General features: G+C 31.5%; 1 protein-coding gene across 4 annotated transcripts in view; it reads left to right on the top strand.

Moving 5' to 3' along the window:
• The window catches only part of LOC106686443 (interaptin), a gene marked incomplete at both ends in the record, with an annotated part of 58,728 nt that overhangs the window by 21,478 nt on the left and 18,783 nt on the right, over positions 1 to 18,467 (top strand). For all 4 annotated transcript variants that reach the window (XM_014429763.3, XM_014429760.3, XM_014429764.3 and 1 more), the window contains 5 exon segments: positions 2,156 to 2,375; positions 2,647 to 2,813; positions 4,880 to 5,016; positions 13,883 to 14,034; positions 14,114 to 14,255. In XM_014429763.3, coding sequence (XP_014285249.1) covers positions 2,156 to 2,375; positions 2,647 to 2,813; positions 4,880 to 5,016; positions 13,883 to 14,034; positions 14,114 to 14,255 — 818 coding nt within the window.

Raw genomic sequence — 18,467 nt, 5'->3', positions numbered from 1 at the left:
AAGAGGCAAATTATAAGTATAGTGAACAAAACTTATAATGCGGGTAAGGAAAATGGATAAAAGTGGATAAAATAAGGGGTAAGAGACTCTTACAATTAAAATAAGTTAATCGAACTTATTTGTGTTTTTCATTGACTGCACCCCCAACCATCTTCTCCTCATTTATTCTTTAATTAGTTAAGAAGATTTGACTAGTTAAGACTTCCGACTTCCAAGAGGTAGGGTTTTTATTGCTGGTGAACCTTTTTGGATTAAACATGGAAAAATATCATCTGTGTTAGCTAATTTGGTGAAGAAATCATAACTTTGTAAAGTGTAAGGCTTATGGAAAATTTGGAGTGAGTTAATTTTCTTTATTCCACCATTTCTGAGTAAGAAGCTTTTCTCCTGGGTATGTAAAATTTTAAATGAATTTTGAGTTCAGGTAATAATTTGATAATTTTTTTTATTTAAATGTGTTTATTTAAAAAAAAAATGGATCTATTTAAATAATTAAGAACTCATAAACAAGTTATCTAATATTATTTTTTTTTAATTTATAGAGGAAATTATTGGATTTATTTGGTATTATGCTTATAATTGAAATTTTTGTTTGCACAAATATTTATCCTTTAAATATAACTATATTTGTTTGTAAATTTTTTTTAGTACTTACTGGCTGGTAGTTTTGTTAAGCTCATTCTGAACCTCAATTCCGCCACAAAAGATTTCACTTACATTGAGTAATTCCACTCTACACTGGAAAATTGACTGCATCATTGCTACATCAAAATTATCATTTAAATATGGTGTTTCTATTTCAACCACATATAAGTCTGCATTGAAAAAAAATCTAGATCAGAGATTTTTTTCAAGATTACTTTGTTTCTCAGATTCCATTACGCTATTAATTTTCCTATGCCATTTTGTTCTCCAAACATTAGACCATTTTCTTTTTCCAAATAAATTTCTGGTTATTAACCCATGTGGAGATATTTTGAATGAAAAACGGCATTTTTGAGCTAACTCAATACATCATACATCTTCTCAAAAATAAAAGCTTCCTTCTAATCTGCCTCTGTGAGTATGTAAGATCTCTGTAAATAGAAATATGAGTACCTTTTAAATTTTGGATGCATTTAAAATGCCTTTTATGTTTGCTTCATTAGAAAATTCTGCAAAAATATTTTTTTTTGCTTGCCTTAAAGTCAAGCTCAGTCAATAATAATATTTTCTGCCATTCCTAGTGTATTAGTGAAGAGTTGTTAAATACTTTGTACACAATCCTCAGGAGGATCTACATCAATACCTTTAAAAATTACACTATTCTTATTTATTTTCCTTTGAATAAATTTAACATTTCTTGACAGTACTTTATTAGCTTCATGTCTTGACTGCAATTCCTCTCTTAATATGGCATTTTCTATTGATAATTGCTCAGTCTTATCAGAAAATACTGCAATATTGTTCTTTGTTGCCACTAGTTTCATCTTTTTTTCTGCAGTTTGTAATTTTTCATCAGTTAATATACCTAGCGAGTTCATAAATTGATTCAATTATAAATTGTTAATCGGTACATCATTGAGGTTCTCAGATAATTTTCTTCTTCTTCCATCTTCAGTTCCAGGATCATTACTTTGATTTTTTACTTATATCTTTCACTGGTGTAAAATAATTTTCCAATTTTTTTTTTCCTCAGTCACACGTATAAACATCTTGTTTGATTAATTTATTTTTAAATAATAAAAATAGATTCTTGAGCAAACTGATAAGCTGTGTGCAGCTGTAAAATTAAATTTAATTATAATGTATGGAGTAGATGCATAATACCAGTTATCTGTACTGTAGATATCTGAAATAACCTTGTGCTATTCCTACCAATACAGTAATACCATCTATGCACTAATGTAAATACTTTCTTTTTCACAGAATCAAACTTTCATTACTATTCCTATTTATTAATCACTCACCTATTCTGAAGTTAAATGAATATTTGTTTCCATAGTAGTCACTTTTACACTCTAGCAAAATTGTTCACAAAAGATACCTGATTTCAACAAACTCTTTCCTACTAAAAAGGAACCAAGTTTTAGGGCACTACCCAAACATGTCAAATCTCTACCAGCTCACAACACAGACCAAGTATTCGATCATTTGTTTTCTTCATATTTTTTAGTAACTCCAATGGGTACACCTCAAAGTACACCTGTGGGAACTCCTCGTGGAACAAGAGATGGAGGTGATTCATCAGATACAATGAGTGAAACAGATTCCCAAAAATCATTAAGAACAAGAAGAAAACTACCATCTATTCCTTCAGATCAAGAAGCTATTACTCTTCCAAACACAAAGAAAAGAGATAGGGTTAAGCCAAAAAGTCCACATGATAAATTTAGGTAAGTTAAGGGTAAATTATAGCATGAATAATTAAATTTACTATAAAATGTTATTAAAATTATCATAACATTGTGTGTGTTTATGGCCATATCGTAGATAACATTTGTATTAAAAGAGCTTATTCTCCTATTTTTTCAATATATTAATAGGAATTTAAATTTGTTTTAAGAATTTCTGATAATACTTTTTAATGAAATCCTTGATACCATTGTATATTAGTAAAAAGTTCTATTTTTATTTTTTTTTAATGAATATATGATTTCATTACAGCCGTTCATATTCTCCATTGAGGCAGTTTTCAGATGGTGGTTATAGAGTATCTTCATCTAATCTGATGTTGCATCGGCCTAGTTCAAGTGAAACTAATTTGAGAAAAATTTCTAATTTCGGGCCAGAAACAATTCCCAGGCCTGGATCTGCTCTTGGTCTTTTGCAAGGTAAATTAGTAATGTAATTTTATAAGTTTCTCATTTTAATTTAAAAATTCTGGTTCAATGCACACAGCTTTTACTTACTTCTCTACTGTAAATAGTATTTACTCTCCGCTTTGGTAGGATAGTAAGTTAAACAGAATTCACAATTATAAACCACAGATAATCCTTGCTTATTTCAAAACAGCCATTTCTTTATTATTCAAAATGGCTATATTTATGTATTAGAGGTAAGTAAAAAATAAAAATTATAGATGTTCGCTTAAAACAATTAATTACCATGTCTTTTCCCACATATCTCATTCTCTTAGCTTATACATTTTTTGTCACTTTCCATTCATTACGTTGATAACTCTATATGTTAGATATTATTTTTTCTAAAATCTTCGGCTTTTAAAAGTATATTATACATTTATAATACTACTCTTGTTTCCAGGAAATTGGTTTCAACTTGGGAAAATATTCCCTCTTGTCTTTTAATATTTAAATATTCCCTTTAATTTGGTCAATTATCAATTTTTTTCATAGTTTATATTTATACATTTTTATTACTACCATAAAATTAACAAATATGGTACCATGGTGGTCCTGGACAGGTGATTTGAACTTTCACAGGGGACCTCAGTAATCCCAGTGGACTGTCTGAATACTACAATAAAACTTTTGTTCCTGGTCACAGGATCACTAGGCAATAAGAATAAGCACTTTTTTGAGATTTTTTTAGTCTTGTACAATAGATTTGCAATCTTTCGTCACGAACTGCCAACAATCAAACCAATGTAAACAGGAAATTAATTATTTATTACACAATTTTCTTTTTAAATGGATGTTCCACTAACGTGGTTTTCCTTGACCTAATTTTCTTCAAAAAGTTGTTTCCAATCTTCTTTATTCAAGGCTAGCTAGCTCTTCACTGATGCTGTCTGTTGGCAGATTTTATAATACCTCATCTGTCCATTTCATTCTAGTTCTTCCTGTTGTTTTCTTCCTTCCACTTATAAATCTTTAGTTACCACTGGTAATATTTCCAAAAACACTCCTTTAACATGTCCAAATCAACTTGTTCTTTTTTCTTCTATGGATATTGAAAGAGTGTTCCTTTCTACCTCCTCCAGTTCTTTTATTCTTTAATCTTTCAACTTTTCCCATCTGGATTTTCTCCCTGCCCTTCTCCAAAAGTCCATTTCCAACAGCCTTTAACAGATATTTGCACTTTTCCACTGTTTGAGTCTGGCATTATTTGTTGCTGTAAAATCAAATATAGTATATTAGTTCCTTCACTATTGAAAATTTACCCCAGATATTTACACTTCTCCACTGTTTTTATGCCTTCTTCAGTTTCTACACCATCTGATGAGGTACTCAGATGCTCTTTTTTTTTTTTTTATTGTAATTTATATTTAGCTCCCGCTCAACTCGGGATTTTTTCAAGCTTAAAATTATGCAATACTCACTCACAATCTCCCCCCGGGCATTTGTGAGGCCTGTAAGCCAATGGGTGGCACTCACAAAAATAGGCGTGGGAGTGACGGACCCACCCTATGAAAACCACGTCAGGAAACGCACGATGTATTTCTTAAGTACATCGCGCGAGGCCTTAGACCTCCACAGTCTGTTGCGCCAATGAAAAAAAAAAATATTTAGCTCCCACTTTTCATAAGATCCTAATATTAGTCCTATAACACCTCCAATAAATGTATTCTGATAATAAAATAAATTAACAATAATAACCATAATATTAACGATAAATTAACCATAATGACCAGGACCAATAAACATTGTAGATTTAAGTGCTTTTTTTAATTTATGAGTCAAATTGATTTTAAAAATTCATTAAAATTCAACTGTCTTTTAAGATTTCGTGATTATAACACTCTTTTTCTTTGGGCCCTGGTGATTTTTATAATGAAGATGTGCTGCAAATATGGTCAAATATACATTCTGCTCCCCTTTTATTGTGTTCTACTCTTTTATTTCAATTTTTTTTTTTCCCTCACTTACTCTATAATCAGTTGTATAAATTTTATTTTATTTAAAAATTGTCTTATAAATACAATTGTGTAACTTTTTAGGATCAAGTGTTGTCAGCAGCAGTGGGATGCATGTTGATTATAATAGGGATTCAGAATTAGCGTCTTGTTTACCACCTGACCTTCGATATTTACTTCATTCTTATAAAAGCACAACAGATATTCCTTATACAAAGCAGGTACATTTCCATTGTATGTATATTTCAATTTGATAGTTTTCAAATTTATAGAAGCTAAAAGAATTTAATCCAATTTATCTTAATACTTATGTTTTAGTAATAATAATATTTATTTAACATGAAAAATTGATAATCACGTGTAAGGGAGTAGTAAAATCATATATTTCTTATCTCCTTAGTTGTAGGTTATCAGTATGGTTTTGTGCTGAATTTATCTGCAACATATCAGAGAAAAACTCAGAGGGCAGCTCATGCATCTATTATAAGCGGTATTGGACATAATGCAAAAATAATTTTTTCTGGTGCTGTTCTGTAATGACTGCAGTTGGTTCACCATTGTTGTTGGAGCTCATCTGTTTTCTGATAATTGTTTGTAGCTGTGTAGATCAAAGAAAGAATGCAGGCTTAAGTATGTCAATCAAAACTCTTGTTTTGGTGCCTTTTATTTTGGTCTCAAAATATTTGTTTGAACGTTTGAGCACTATATGAGGTCCTGAATGTGATGGTACCAATGAGGAGATTTCTCCATAGAAAAACGTGAGAACATTGTAATATATCATAATACAAAGGTCTTCTGCATCCTAAGTCTTGAAGGTTGTACTGATTGCAAATCTTTTATGGTATTATAAAGGCAAAAAAAGAAGTGTCAACTCAGTAGAAGGTTGATTTACAATAAACTCACCAGGAAGAACAAGTGACAAACCATAGACTAATTCTGTAGCTGAACAACCAAGCTCCTTTAAAACAGTGTGAATACCTATACCAGAAGTAAGACACTAACCAGAGTCAAATGTCAAATGTCACTGCAACAATTACGTTTTATTAAGGCAGTCTTCATTGTTCTGTGATGGCATTTAATAAATCCATTTGTGGTGATAGACACAAGTAGAAATGTGTCAAAATTTGAAGTATACTGCTGGGGATTGGAAAAGTTTACTTTTGAATTTTCTTTCTTGATTAGTAGTTACTTGAGCAGGAATGCTGAACCGAGAAATCCACGATGTAACTAATGCTTGAACCACAGTTAAAGTTTGGTCAGCCATTGGTGTAGCTTCTAACCATTGAGAAAATGTGTCCACCATTGTGAGAATGTAGCAAAAATCTTTGCAAGGTGGCTGAGGCCGATAATATCCACTTGTATGCACCTAAGCCGTTCATTAAGAACAGAAAATTCTGCAAGAGAATGAGTATGTTGATCAACATCAAAAAGGCTTCAGTCCTGTCCTTGCAGTCTTTTTTGATGTTTATCCAAATACAATGACTTTAAATGCCAGGATGAAACAATCCATGAATTGTTCCAAATTCTGTTTTTCTGAAACTGAACATAAGGACTTATGTTTTCAGCTGAATTATCGTGAAATAATGGGTTAGGTAATTTAAGAGTAGCAACTGGTGTGATTTTTAGGCTGGGATTGAGTTTGAGTTTTTTTTTCAATTCTTCATCGCCAAGTTGAGCTTCTGTAGCTTTATAGAAATTTGTCGGACAGGAAGAGTTGTAGATTTCAAGCAGATATTGAGTCTGCTACCGCATTATCTTTACCCTTAATAAATCGAATATCAGCAGTATTCCATAATATAATTAGGCTGTCTCATTTGTCTTAGGGATGTCATTCATGTTCTGCTTTTCTTTTCTCCTTAGTGGTAGGTTACCAGGATGGTTATGTGCTGAATATATCTGCTACATTATGTTTAAATTTATCCTGTGTTAAAAGATACTATATTATAACATTATAAATTATGTCTGTCTTCTGAATGGATCTTAAAATCCTGTTAAAGGAATTTACTTAAACTTATAGCATAAGTGTTTTTGGGCTTAATAAATCAATTGGTATAATTTTTTCCCCAGAAAAACTCATATCAAAAAATTTAAGGCACAATAATCTTCACATCTAACCTATATGTGATACTAAACATGTGTTCTTATAAATAAATCATGTTTGTCCTCATGTTGTTATTAATATGTTGTAAGTATGTTGTAACATTTTGATATCTTTATTGTATTGTGTTGTGTTTTTAATAAATAGTATAATTATTGCTTATATAGAGCTGAGACTAGACTGAGGTCGGCGTACAGAAATACATTGGATTCAATGTTGAATGTGGTTAGGGAATATAAAACTAGATTTATTTTCTAATATGTAATGGGACAATTGTTAAACATTTATGTATATGATTTTTCGTTCATCATGAATTGATTAACTTAAATTAAATTTAAATTAAGATAGTTATTAAATCCTCAATGCTCCTTACTTTGTCACAAATAAAATCATCCATAAAGACCTTAATGTTCCATATGTAACCGGTCTAGCCTGAACCAAATATCAATCCTTCCATTATAAAAAAAATCCCCTAGTTTCTAACCTTGCTTCTTCTTCTATTCCTGACAATCCTTCGAGAAGAAAAGAATATATTCTCGAGACCTTCTAATGTAGAAATATGATTAGAGTGCTACCAATGGGTAGTTTCTCTACTTGCATGTATCAATCCATTTTGATCTTACATCAACTTTACTTAATGTGTTTTCATGTAAATACATTTGTAAATAGCAATAAATAAATAAAAATTAAGATAGTATTATTTATCTAAATACTTAATAAATATCCTATTTCTTAATTGCTGAAGCATTTGTATTACTGTCTCAGACATTTTTCAAACCATAATTTTCTTATAAAATGTAATATGATTCTTTTATAATAAATAACTATAATAATTGCAAACTGCATCGGTACTGAGCAGAGACCAGGGTGAGGATGTAATATAATATTCAAACTTGCATAGATATTGTTGAACGGGTGGACAAAAAAAAAAAAAACACTACAAATACTTCACATCAAGTAGTGCCAAACAAAGGACATACAACGGCTAGTGATCTACAATCAATATATTCACAGTTTGCCACAGAGCAACTTGTATACTATAAAATTATCACACTTTAACAGATATGAATATTGATTCCCAATTTCAAAGTACAAATCCAGCTAAGCTAAAGCAAAGTTCATAATATCCACATGCTATTTCTATCTACCTCTCAGTAAAATGGATCTTGAAATCCTGTTGAAGGATTAACCAATTCTTGAAAGTAAGGTTTTCTGAATTTTTGAGACATATATCCAGATTTCTTGTTCTTTTCAAATATTTAATAATTCTTTTTACGCATTAGGCATCTTCTTCAGATAAATTTTCCAACACCCTTGGAGCTAAATTCACCACAAATGAACTGACAGGTTTAGTTCAAGTGACAAGGTAAAGAAGATATCCAACAGCTTCAGGATAAGAGAATTATCCTTACTGCAGTACATTGCTTTATATTATTGATTGTGAACTACTCTTACTACTAACGATAGTGGATCTGACTGCTTTATAATTTTCCATTTTATATTGCTCGATATATCTTGACACATACAAGCTTTGATGCAAAATTACAGTGTTATTCTCTTTTATAATCTCAACTACAAATAAATGTTGGGATTTTCCATAATTTTAAAGTCAAATTTGGTTTTCAGTTTTAAAATCAAATTATTAATATCTTCTTCCTTTCCAGAAATTTCTGAAACCAAATAGGAAGGAATTGGTTATTGTCTTTATTTTTAAAAACATATTTGTCTGTTATTTATTGGTTCATCCCACATTGAGTTGGTAATTGAATATATCTCTTGTTCTATACAAAAGGAGCTTGTTTTAACTCATATAAGGCTTCTATAACCTTCCATCGGGGCAAATATCTATTAGATATAGAACTGACATTTTTCTTTGAATATTTAATGTTGAGCCTTAGACAAGTCTCTCTCTGGCATTCAAGGAGACAACAATTGTTTCATATGCACCAAAAATTGTATATTAATATCTAGTCTTCTGTAAGGTACATGTATCGATGAAGAAATAGAATTAATTGTTAGTGTTTGGACCTGAATCACCCGTTTCAAATGTGATATATATAAACGATTTTTCTTTTGACAACATTCGTGAAACATTTGCTATGTTTATATTTTAATAAAATTACATTCTGGAAAAAATCAATAAATACTGGTCATCCGGACAAAATTAAAAAATATTAGTTTTATCCACCTTTTTATTATTTAGAAAAAAACAATGAAACATAATAAAATGTGTTTTAGTGTTTAATTATCTGAAGGGTTTATTGGTCAACTGTAAAATTTAAATTCACAGAACTGAACATAATAAAAAAGAACACAATATTATAATTTAGGGAATTAAAAATAAATTTTTATTTATCTATTTTTTTTATTTATCTATCTATTATCTTTTATATTTACATCAGCTCAGGACATTGAATTACAGCCTTCTATCTCAAATATCTTGGATCAATCTCGTCAAGACTCAACCCAGACATACTCCGACTAAAAACCGACACAGCTCCTCATATCCCAGCTCCGCATATATCAAGAAGAGCTCAGTCCCTACTCAGCACTCCTAGTCATACAAACTGTCCATCACAAGCTCTTAATTTATATCCTCAATTCCAAAATCCAATGGATATAACCTCTATCCTTACATCATTCCTGAAAGATCTTCAAGAGACCATAAAACCCCTGATCAACTTTCTCACACGATTGCTGTCCAAAATCTCGTTTAATTTCCACAATGAGTACAAGGCCCCTAGCTGAATTCCTGGATGACCTTTCATCAGATCATAGTCCATTTCTGCTTTTTTTACATTCAAGCTTCGTACCTAAGCCCTCCACTCCTTCATTGATTACAGGAAGAGTCGACTGGGATGAATTTAGATATGACTTGGAAAACAAACTAGACTTAAACATTCAACTAAAGACATTAAAGAAGCTATAGAAAAACTCACCGAATCAATAAGAACATGTATAAATGACAACACTTCAACTAGTAGAATTAATTATAATAAACAAACTAACCTGCCACAGTATATTCGTATCTTAGTAAGGGAAAAACGCTGAGCAAGATCGAAGTGGCATAGGACCAGATATCAAACTGACAAAACGTATTACACCAAATTGACTAACAAACTTAAAGCAGAAATTAGAAAACTCAAAATTCAAAATTTACTTAACTTCACTGAAAATGTTACAACTACTAACAAATCATCATGGAGAACCACCAAACAGCTGCTGAATTTCAAAGATTTAAACTATCTGCTTTTTACCGAATCCCAAACCTGGACCAGAACTGACGAACAAAAATCGCAAACCTTCTGACAACACCTTTCTAAAACATTTATTCCCCATCCCGATATCCTTAACCCAATTCACCTTGAATGTATTGAAGCAGAACTAAATATTCCACTCCAAATTACAATAACACCTAAAGCATTTCATCCTTCAGAAATATCCAGCATCATTCAGAGATTACCCAACCACAAAGCTCCTGGATATGACCTAATTAACATCCCACATCTTTAAACTTCTTCCTCGAAAAGCCATCCTATTCCTCCCCTACATATATAATGCTGTTCTCCGTTCCAAATATTTTCCTGATCCATGGAAATTATCTATAGTCAAAATGATACCCAAACCCCAAACCCCAAAAGCCACCAGAACACCCATCCTCTTGCTGTCCTGTCTCTCTCTTCTCAATTTGCTGGTGTTCCTCAAGGTAGTATCCTCAGTACAATCCTCTACACCATCTATACAGCTGACATCCCAACAAATCCTAACACTATCCTCACCACGAATGCCGATGACACATGTGTGCTCACAGTTAATAATAACCCTTTGATTGCATTCCAAACTCTCCAGTCCCATATACAGCCCTCGAAGAATGGTGCCAAAATTGGAGGATAAAAATAAACCCCATCAAATCACCTTTACCCTTCATCATAAACCTGCCGACTACTCTAGAGTATACTTTAATAGTGTTTCTCCTATCCCTGTAGAACATATCCGCTACCTAGGACTACATTTTGACAAACGACCAACTTTGAATCCTCACACAAGACTGAAAAGACAGGAATCTGCATGATGATTCCGACTATTATTACAGCACTTACTAGACAAATGGTCTAAACTTCCAATCCATTACAAAAGACTGATCTACATGACAATAATAAGGCCTATCTGGACATACGGAGTAGAGCTTTGGGGCTCCACTAAACCTTCGAATTCCTTCGTATCTAATCCTTACAATCCAAAATCCTCAATGCTCCTTACTTTGTCACAAATAAAATCATCCATAAAGACCTAAATGTCTCTTATGTAACCAATCTTGCCTGAACCAGATATCAATCATTCCATTATAAACTCCCTTACCACCCAAACCCATTAGTTTCTAACCTTGCTTCCTCTTCCATTCATGACAATCCTCCGATGCGCCTGAAAAGAAGATGGCCTCGAGACCTTATATTGTAAAAATGTTTTTAGAGTGCTACCAATGGGTAGTTTCTCTACATGCCTGTAACATACTATTATGCTCTTACTACAAATTTACAGCAGTAGAATTATTGCTGGTACTGGTGATAGGTGTGGTCAGTTCTGGTTTCGTGATTGCAGTGGTTTTACTGCGAGTTTTAGTTGGTTCAACTGGCTTTTTTTAGCTGCTATATATTTTTTTTTATTCGGTGTATTGCCCGCTCACCCGGGGGCAGTGTTTCTATGACATTTTTGAAGAGTAAGCCTCTTCAAATATTGTGAATCCGTTTTGCTTAATTCCGAAAATGCGGCCTCTTCCTCTTCTCCGGAGTCTTCACAAGACATATTCTTGTCCGAATCCATTATATAATGAGCATAAAAATATGTATATCTAAAGTAAATAATTTTATGTTAAAAAAAAAAGAAATACAAACGTAAACAAATCATTCTAAGAAAATAAACTATACACCAAAGTATATAAAAATATTGAATAAAACATTTCTGAAATTAAAAGTCCTTGTAGTTGAAAAAAAAAAATTCTATAGTCTTGGGATTTGAATTGACGACCCAACGGAGATAGCACTGGCGTACACAACACCTTGATCATGAATTGATAGTATTAAGATAAGACCCCCTAGGGGGGAATTACCGAATACTAGCGCTTTCAGTGGTACACTATTGTCTATTATAACTCGCTAAGTTTAGTTTTTCTAATAGTCTCACACCTCCACTATTTGAGAATATAAAAATGTTCAATTGTTTATTAACTCACATTTTATAAGTTTGAGAGCAGGGTTTGACATGTAACAAACACAGAGGAAAGTGTATATTGAACTGCAATTGTGGCCATGACACATGAGACTTATTATAATTAATTTTAAAATTACCTCATCAGTTGAACTATTTATTTAAATGCTCCAGTTAATTTGTATTTTTTTTTAAGTTAATGATCTAATTTATTTATTTAAACTTTTTTTTTTAAACATAGATCATTTTGAAATAAGAATGATTATGTTTCCACATTTAAGTTAACAATAGCGTGAGAAAATGTATCAGATTTTCAAAAATCTCATTTTCATTCCTTTTGGGAGAATAAACATTTAAGTTTGCAAAAATATATGTTGTGTTCAGAAAAAATGAAGAAAAAAGTTTGTGTATCTTAAGTTATTAGAAATTTTAAGAGAAGAAATAAAGGATTTTTTTAAATTAGGAATTTCCATTCAAGCTATGGGTTTCCTTAACCCAAATTTTATTTGATATCCTTCCAGATCACCCTGTCCTAGGCCCATTCCTCTCTTAAGCTGTGTTCCATCAAGGATTCTTTCATTTCACTGTCCCAAGTTTTTCTTGGTCTGATTTGTCTTATTCTACCATCTATTTTCTAAGAGTGTACCTGCCTTGGAAATCTTTTTTTAAGTCTTCTCTATAAATAAGTGGTCTATACCACTTCAGACATTTGTTCTCAATCTCTTTCAGAATGCTGATTTTAACTTTCATCTTTTTTTTTACAGTTTCATTTCTTTCTTTATCCTTTCTATATATTCCTGCCACTCATCACCAGTAGGTTATTTCTGAAACCAAACATCTCCTCCTTTGGTTATGCTCCATACATTAGAATGGTCAATATTATATTTTTGTATATATTTATCTCAGTTTTGATATAATATTTTTACTTTACATTACTAAATTGAGCAATGATATCAATTTTTTACCATCTGAAATCCTTTTTATTCCCATGTCGCAGAAACCATTCAGTTTAACAATAGAGCCAAGATATTTAAAATATTGAACTATGTTAGTACCTCCCACAGATTCAATTCTTAGTCATCATTCCACATAAGTTCCGTCTTCTTAGCATAAATAACTAAACCCTTTTATTTATATTCCTCTTGTAACCTCCTTAACTTATAACCAGCATTTTTTGTATCCTGGACAATAATAAGTTGGTCATCTCAAAATGATAAGTTGTAAAGGAATACATTTTCTTTCAATTGTATTCGGTGGGTTAGTATCTTTTCCCCCATTCTTTCAAACACATTTCAAAACAAATCTATAACAGGGAGGGAATTGCACCGCATCCCTTGATTACGCTTTTACTTAAAATAAACTAAATCAACAAAATTACTAAAATAATTTGTTTTTTGTTGTAGTAAATATTTTTTCATTGAAGAAAAGAAAAGAAGAAAAGGTGTTGGAATATATAACTCTGTTCATCTTGTATATTTAAAATTGATAAGAACTATAAAAATGAATAAAAATTGAAAAATGTCTATCCTAAATAGGTCGCTACAATAATTTAATTTGATGTATGATTAAAAAAAAATTATTATCATTATAATAAAAAAGTTATTATTTATTAACACATTAGCTATTTAAAAAAAAAAATAAATGGAAATAAAATATAGATGACATTTGTTTGATATTTTTATCAACTTAATCATCCTTCCAAAATCAAATTGAATTATAAATAGCTTACTATTACATTAATATACTCTGTAATAGCAAATATTGATTTTGAATGATGTGTACAGCAATTTATACAAGCATATAAGGAACACTTAGGAAGTGATGTCAAAATGTCTATGGCTGATAGGCGAACTTTAAATAGAATGTCAAATATTGACTGGGAAACTGAGAGGTTATTAAGTCGCAACAAAGACCTCTTGAGAAATCCAAAAAGCAGGTTAGTTAACTCACTACTAATTGATTTTTTATTATAATGTAGAAAAACGTACAATATATCCTATAAAAACTCCTAACAGGTTAGACATTCAACGCAAAATTGCATATTCAGGAATTGGAAGAACTAGAAAACTTCGTACCCATAGGAGGCAATTATCGGATCCAAAGATACATTTAGAAATGAGCCCGCTTAAAGATTGTAGTGAGGGGCATTACAATAGGGTATGTTATTTTTTCCCTAGCATGTTAATTAAATAATATAGATAGAAGTATTATCATCAGCTTAGTGTAAGTATGCAAAATATAAATAAAATAATAAATAACATCATATTTATATCTTTTAGTTTCATTAATTTCTAGTGATTATAATTTTCCCTTGCCACTGTGGCCTTTCAAGAGCCATATTCTTTTCTGGATAAGCACTATCTTATCATTGGGTTAAAGGAGAAAATTGAAAATAAACAAAAACTTTTATTCTTATAACAATAGAATTTTTAGGAAAAAAAATCATCATTTTTTAATATTTGTCATATAGAAAAAAAAATTAAATTAAAAATGTATTTAAAATAAAAATTAAAGAAAGAAGAAGAGGTCCTATTGTGTGTGCATTCAGTACTTTCCTTGTTGAATGACTGATTATTATTTCTTTATTAATTACGTTTTCCCATTTTTTTTCTGCAGATGAATTAATTTTTTGAATTATCCATTAACATATATATTTTGAGATGGTTTCCACCAACTGGAAATCCTTGACTGAGAAATGATCCCTGAATAAGCCACCGAAGATGTGTTCTAGAATGTCATGAGATTATATTTTCCATCATCATTGCTATCCTACATAGATGTTTGAATGAAAATGTTAAAATATATAAAAAAATAAAAAAAACCTGTTTTTTATACAAATGGAATTTTTTTTTTTTTTTTTTTTCATGTTCATAATATTTTTCTGTATTTTTTCCAAATCGTAAAGCCTGTTCTGATCCTATTTGGTCCATTGTTAGTTCTGATAGTTATATAATTATTTAGTGTCTCATATTACATATCTCACAGCTTGTATAAAGATTGCCTAGCACTTTTTTAAGGTTATAGCTCACTCCTGTTATAAATGAACTTCTTAGTTCTTATCTGTTCATAAGTTTTTTCCCAATATTAGTGATCTAGAATTTATTTAGTAAATAATTCATAATAATTTTTTTGCAAGTGGAAGGTTGACACACAATTAGGTCTATTCTGATGATATCCTAATTACGGCAATAAATGTGACAGCATTAACAGATTTTTGAAGAATTTGAAATGACAGCGAAACAACTAAGACTCCAAATAAATGAACAAATGACTGTTAACATAAGAAATCTGGGTGTAGGGGATAAATAAAGCAAAATAGGAAACCAAACCCTAAAAGCAGTTGAAACTATTAAGTAAGTATTTGGGTGCACTAAAAATAAAAAATAATGAAATGGCGGAGGAACTGAAAGCAAGTATAGCCGCCAAGATTAGATTCTGCTTTGTCATGAAAAAATCTCTAATTTATAGAGTCCTAATCTCACAGAATGCTGTTTGAAAGTTATAAGCCCTGTTGTCACCTATGTTTCTGAGCCCTTGGTGATATCTAAAGCGTCAGAAAGCAAGTTATTAACATGGAAGAGACGCGTTTTGTGCAGGATATGTGAACATAAACAATGACAAATCAGCGATAAATGTACACGAAACCGGATTTGGTGTCAATTATCAGAGGGAACCAAATCAGAAGCATGTAGCACGTATGCCCAAGGAATCAATCCCCAAACGCTTACTCGAAGAACAACCTGGTGAAAGGTATGTTAGAGGAAGACCACATTTGTGGTGGCTGGAGAGTACTAAGTGGAGAAACCTTTGAAAAAGATGGTCAGTTGAAGATGGGTTTCACTCTTGTCTAAGACTGGAGGGAGTGGAGAGAGATCATAAGAGAGGCCCAGGTTCTTGTAGGACCACAGTGCCAATAAATAAAAAAAAAAATACTGAATGTTGTTGATTTTAAGTATTTAAAAATGTCTGACTATTCTCGAGGTGTCAAGCAGAATTGTTATTTCTTTTGTGCTTTTTAAAATTATTCCATTTGATGAAATGACTGTTAAGGTCATAATTAGTTTTTTTGGATAATATAATGAATTAAATTCCAGGGCAAGTTCTTGGTATTTTCAATTTTTAATAGCTTGGAATCACTTGGGACCATTACATCTATGATTTTGACCATTTAATCTCTCTTATGTACAACTAAAATGGTTATGCAATACTTTTTGGGAGGATTCCGATGGTAAATCAGATTTTAATAACTCATATCAGACACTTTTTTTTTTTCCATCCGACAGGTCCTGAATGGGTAAAAAGACTGAAAACAATATTTTATGCTAGATTTCCACATTTGCCATTTGAAGCAAATTCAAAACTTGTACAAATGCTTCGTAAACAAACTTCGGTGTCCACATGCTAGTTCTGTACTGTTGACTTTTTTTGGCTATTACATTCAATTTATACCATTTTCATTATAGAAAGGAACAAAATAGAGGTAGGTGAAATGGAAGGAAACATAAATATCAGCAAATTAGATGGTAGATGATAAAAATTCATGTACATAGTACATAACCTATAAATTCAACTTATGTCCTAGATATTTTAACGAATATTTGTTAATTTAATTACCCAACCATATAATAGTAAACTTTTATTTGCGCTGTGCTAAACAAAAAATACCATCAAAGTTAGTTGACAATATTTAAAAAAAAAAAAAAAACATTTACACCGAATCGGTAGATTTTTAAAATATACATCTTAAACTAGAGTAAATTATCGAATCCATAGGTTGAGGAAATTATTTTATTAATTAAAACACAAAGTGTGTAAATGTTAATTTGTTGGTAACTCTAAAACAATGCAAACTGGACACAAATGTGTGGATGTAGCACACATGCCCTTTGATTTGTACCGAAAAAGAACTGACACTCAGTGGATGGGGCACAAATTCATGCTGTTTAGTACCAATATTTCCAAATAACTCATCCATACGCACTTGAGCAAATTTTGCCATAGTTTGACAAACGTGTAAAGGTACCTGTACAGCTTTTAACAATTTGCATGTGAATGGTTCGAAAAATCAGGGGAGTGGAGGGGGAGTGTATAGAACAAAATTGTTTTAGAATACAATTTCCTATGAAAATCAGTCACCAAAATTTGTGTTTTCTCTACCAGTCAAGGAGGGTAAAATAACTGTCATTATTATAAACCTTCAATTTAAAAAACAAAAATCTTAAATGTGATGATGGATTTTTTGAGTGTCAGGACTGTTCAGACGCAAACTGTTAAAATTAGTAAATAATTGATAGTGGTTTTTAGCACTTTATACCTTCAGGAGCGTTGAATTAAAAAAAGGACCAGATATGAATTTGCCTTAAAATGGATTTACTTTCAGATTTACTATCAGAACCAGTAAAAAAAATTACCCAATTTCATTCGAAATTACAGAATTAGGTGTGCTGGAGAAGGTTGGAAAATCAACAATACCCTCAAAACATAGACATGCCACAGGTATGACCCAGCAAAAATCAAACCAATATTCCAAAGATTGTTAATCTCTCTCTCTCTCTCTCTCTCCATCCCTCCATCTCTCCCCCTCCCTCCCTCTCTTCCCCCTCTCTCTCCTCTTTAAAAAAAAATATAATCAATCATTCAATATTGCTGCTTTTAAACTATTCACCTGGTTAATCATTCCTACTCCCGCTCTACCGTCAAAATCCAAGAATTTCTGACAACTGTACCACTTCTCTCCAATTCTATCTACCAGACTGCTTACTCCTCCCTTCACTCCGTATAATAGGCAAACCATTGTGCTCTCCTCTTACATGATGATCCTCCAACGTGTGGTCGCCCCTCTGTGGTTATATTCCTCAGATTTTACTGACTGTCCTCTCGCCCAGGGTCTCCTGCTTTAGTTTCTGCCTCAGAGGTATCGGGCAATTTTATTGCTTTGCTTGTGGATCCAATCGTCCTTCGAGAGATTTCCCTCCTATGTAATCTCTTTGCCTAGATCTTCACTGGTATAGGCTGCTTCTGCTTCCTCTGCCAAAATCCCCTATTTCCCTTTATCCTTAATAGTTTAAATAGAACAATCTTGCTTATAACTATTTACATCATCCTTATTATGATATGGCAAAAGTAAATTTATTGTTATAATTACACAGTGGCAATGACATTGTTACTTGGACCTTAATTATAAATATAATTTTAATATTATATATATATGAATGAATGTATAAAGGCATCTTGTCTGCCTTAATAATCACTACCAATGTAAATAAAGATCCCTACTGTATATAAAGAGCATTAAGTTCAAGAATAAATTGGTGTTGTTATTTCAGTACTCTCATGTATCTTTATTCTGTAATTTTCTTACTTTTGTGT

Source organism: Halyomorpha halys, unplaced genomic scaffold, assembly GCF_000696795.3.
Source record: "Halyomorpha halys isolate HHAL.00 unplaced genomic scaffold, Hhal_1.1 Scaffold819.1, whole genome shotgun sequence".
Classification (NCBI taxonomy): domain Eukaryota; kingdom Metazoa; phylum Arthropoda; class Insecta; order Hemiptera; family Pentatomidae; genus Halyomorpha; species Halyomorpha halys.
The sequence above is the reverse complement of the archived record's forward strand: the minus strand, read 5'-3'. Positions and strand labels throughout refer to the sequence as shown.